This window comes from Tribolium madens, unplaced genomic scaffold, assembly GCF_015345945.1.
Source record: "Tribolium madens isolate multiple individuals breed KSU strain unplaced genomic scaffold, Tmad_KSU_1.1 Scaffold_3;HRSCAF=73;Tcas5.2_LG2, whole genome shotgun sequence".
In the NCBI taxonomy this organism is placed as follows: Eukaryota; Metazoa; Arthropoda; class Insecta; order Coleoptera; family Tenebrionidae; genus Tribolium; species Tribolium madens.
The window spans coordinates 13,650,909-13,653,889 of record NW_025401006.1 but is presented as its reverse complement, the minus strand read 5'-3'; the positions used below and the strand labels follow the sequence as shown (position 1 = coordinate 13,653,889).

The 2,981-nt window shown below is 33.0% G+C and overlaps 1 protein-coding gene across 1 annotated transcript in view; it reads left to right on the top strand.

The window, feature by feature from the left end:
• LOC123007726 overlaps window positions 1-2,981 on the top strand; it is a 39,192-nt gene that overhangs the window by 34,919 nt on the left and 1,292 nt on the right. The window contains exons 23-24 of the mRNA XM_044403144.1: window positions 972-1,465; window positions 1,512-1,842. Of these exons, the coding sequence (XP_044259079.1) occupies window positions 972-1,465; window positions 1,512-1,842 (825 nt within the window). The remainder of the gene's footprint in view (window positions 1-971; window positions 1,466-1,511; window positions 1,843-2,981) is intronic.

The window sequence follows — 2,981 nt, the reverse complement described above, 5'->3', positions numbered from 1 at the left end:
CAAAAAACAAATTAAAAGTGAGTTATTTTACTTGGTTTTATTATATTATAATCTACTAACATATTTTCATCCCAAAAACCTTCGTGTCGATCTTTGAAAACCCTTCAGATCTTGATGAAAACGCTTATCTTGTTTGTCACTCATGCTCCCTAAATTTTTAGAAAAGAAGTCCAAATGCGAGTGAAATGTTTTTAAGACCTATTTAGACCCATATGGTAATAATTTTGCAATAATTCAGCAACAATTTGAATTTAAATAAATTTTAAATCGGAGGCATTTGTGCAAAAAGCAAGAAAATTATCGTCTGTAACAAAAAAAGTGTGACGTGATAGAAAAATTTAACAATTATTTTTGTTTAATTAAAGGTAAGTTAACATAAAAATAATAATTCGATTAAAGGTATATTAAACATAGTATTTTTGTAAATTATAGTGTTATTAGTTATTACAAGTTCAAAATCAAGAGAAAAATTAAATTTTCTTTCCACTGAGTGATAATAATGAACTTTCAAAATTACAGACTTACTGGTTTCAGGTGAAGCAAAAAATATTTTTCTTTTGCAATGTTAGCGTAAAATAAAAAAATCCGGGGCCATTCTGTATAATATTAGTTGTTATTATTATTATGGCATTAAATTTACCAATTTGGGTTTTTTGCTTTGTTTAGAAGCAATAAAAATAAATATAAAAAACGGAAGAAACTCGTTCTATTTGTTTATAAAATTAAAAGTAAATCACAAAAATTTTGTTAAGGTAATGAAATACATGGGTATGCATTTTTTTCTCTAAAATTTACTTAGTGTCATTTTGCAAATTATTATAATCACCATTTAATATTCTATACTCATTGAAGAAATTTTCAGAAAAAGACCGTTTTGAAGAAACAAAGCGCAGTGTGAGCAAAAAATTAGACTGGTGAATAGTTTTTTCCCCTGGTGTGTACTAGTACCAAGTACCATTTCACTGTTGCAGGAACCTGTCCTTCGGTTCTCAGCACCCCCAAACTCCACGCAACTTGCGTGTTCAAAGGCAAAGAATCGGACAATTGCACGGACCCGATTGAGGGTACCCAAGTCAAGTACCAATGTGCCCCCTACTATGAAGACCCCACGTTGTCACAAAACCGCGTCGGGAACTGTGAAGGGGGCCTCTGGGACCGTCAAACCCCCAGCTGTGTCCCCATTTGTGGGGTGAAATCGGTCCAAGCGCAACAGTTAATCATCGGGGGGAATGTGGTGAAAAAAGGGGAGTATCCTTGGGTGGTTGCGATTTACCATGGCCCCCAGAAAGACTTCATTTGTAGCGGAAATCTCATAAGTGAGAAAATAATCCTGACTGCTGCGACTTGTGTCACCGACTCCGAAGGCAAACTTCGCGATAAAAAGGACTTTGCAGTGGCGGTGGGGAAGTACTATCAGGATTTTACTGATTCTCGTGAAAAAATCAGCAACGTTCAATTTTCTGCTGTAAGTTTCATAATTGTAAAAATTTTTGGTGTTATTTTCACTTCAGATTGATGCAATTCACGTCCCTGAATTTTATCGAGGTGTTGTACAAAATTTTTACGGCGATGTTGCTGTTCTGGAGACGATGAAGAGTTTCACTTTCACGCAAACTGTTCAACCTGTTTGTGTGGATTTTTCGACGAATTATGACAATAGGAATGGTAGTACAGGATTTGTGACTGGTTGGGGTTTTACAAGTGAAAGTGGAGGCGTGTCGGAGGCACTCAAAGACCTTCAAGTGCCATTAGTTAGTACCGAGGAATGCAAGACGGAATTGCCCCCAGAGTTTCAGAAATTTCTGCTTTCTGACAAATTATGCGCAGGCTATAGAAATAATGGTAATTTGAATGCTTCTACACCTGTGAAAAAAGTTACACGGGCCACGAGCGGCAAAGCCGCAAGCCCCCACACAACGTTTGATATCAGTTACTTGTTTTTTATTTTGCATTTCCAACTGACAAATTTCCCGAATTATCAAAAAAAAAGAGATTTTAGTCCAAACACGTACTAAAACACTCAAAAGGAGTCATTTTTTGACAAAATTTCGTGAAATAATTGCGTTTCTGGCTGGAAATGGTGCATTAACTCATCGCAGAATTAAAATTTGGTGATTTTTCGGTGGGGTCTTGCAAAATTTCTAGAGTTTTTAGTAAGTTTTAGTTTAAGCATTTCAAAAAGACAATAATAACACTACAATTTGGTAATTTTTCGGTAAATAATTGAATTTTTGAAAAACATGCAAATGAAAAAAAACACTTTTGTTCAAAAGCGTATTAAAACGCGCGAAATGAGCATAAAAAAACAACATTTTCGACTAAATCTAGTGATTTTTTGAGTATTTTTGACAAAATTTCGTAATATAAGTGCGTTTTTGCCTGAAAAACGTGGAATCAAAATTTTTTGATGAAAAACATACTAAAACGTTAGAAAAAGACAAAAACAACACCATATTTAGTGATTTTTGGCGTATTTTTGTCAAAATTTCGTGAAATAATTGCGTTTTTGAGAAATGAAAGGCAAAAATCACAATTTTCGACCAAATTACCTACGTGATTTTTTAGGTTATAATATTTCGTCATAATAACATCATAATTTAGTAATTTTTCGGTAAATAATTCGAGTTTTTGACTGAAAAACGTGCAACTGAAAAAAAAATTGCTCAAAAACGTATGTACTAAAACGCCCGAAAATGGTGAAAAAAACATTTTCGACCAAATTTAGTAATTTTTTAAGTATTTATAACAAAACTTTATGAAATAATTAAGTTTTTGAGTGAAAAAACGCGCTATTGCAAAAATGTTTGATAAAAAATATAGTAAAACGCTAGAAGAAGGCAAAAACAATACCATTTTCGACCATATTTAGTAATTTTTGGCCTATTTTCCACAAAATTTCGTAAAATAAGTGAAAAACGTACAATAATTTTTTTTTTGATGTTTGGCTTATTTTTGACAAAATGTGGCCAAATAATTGTGTT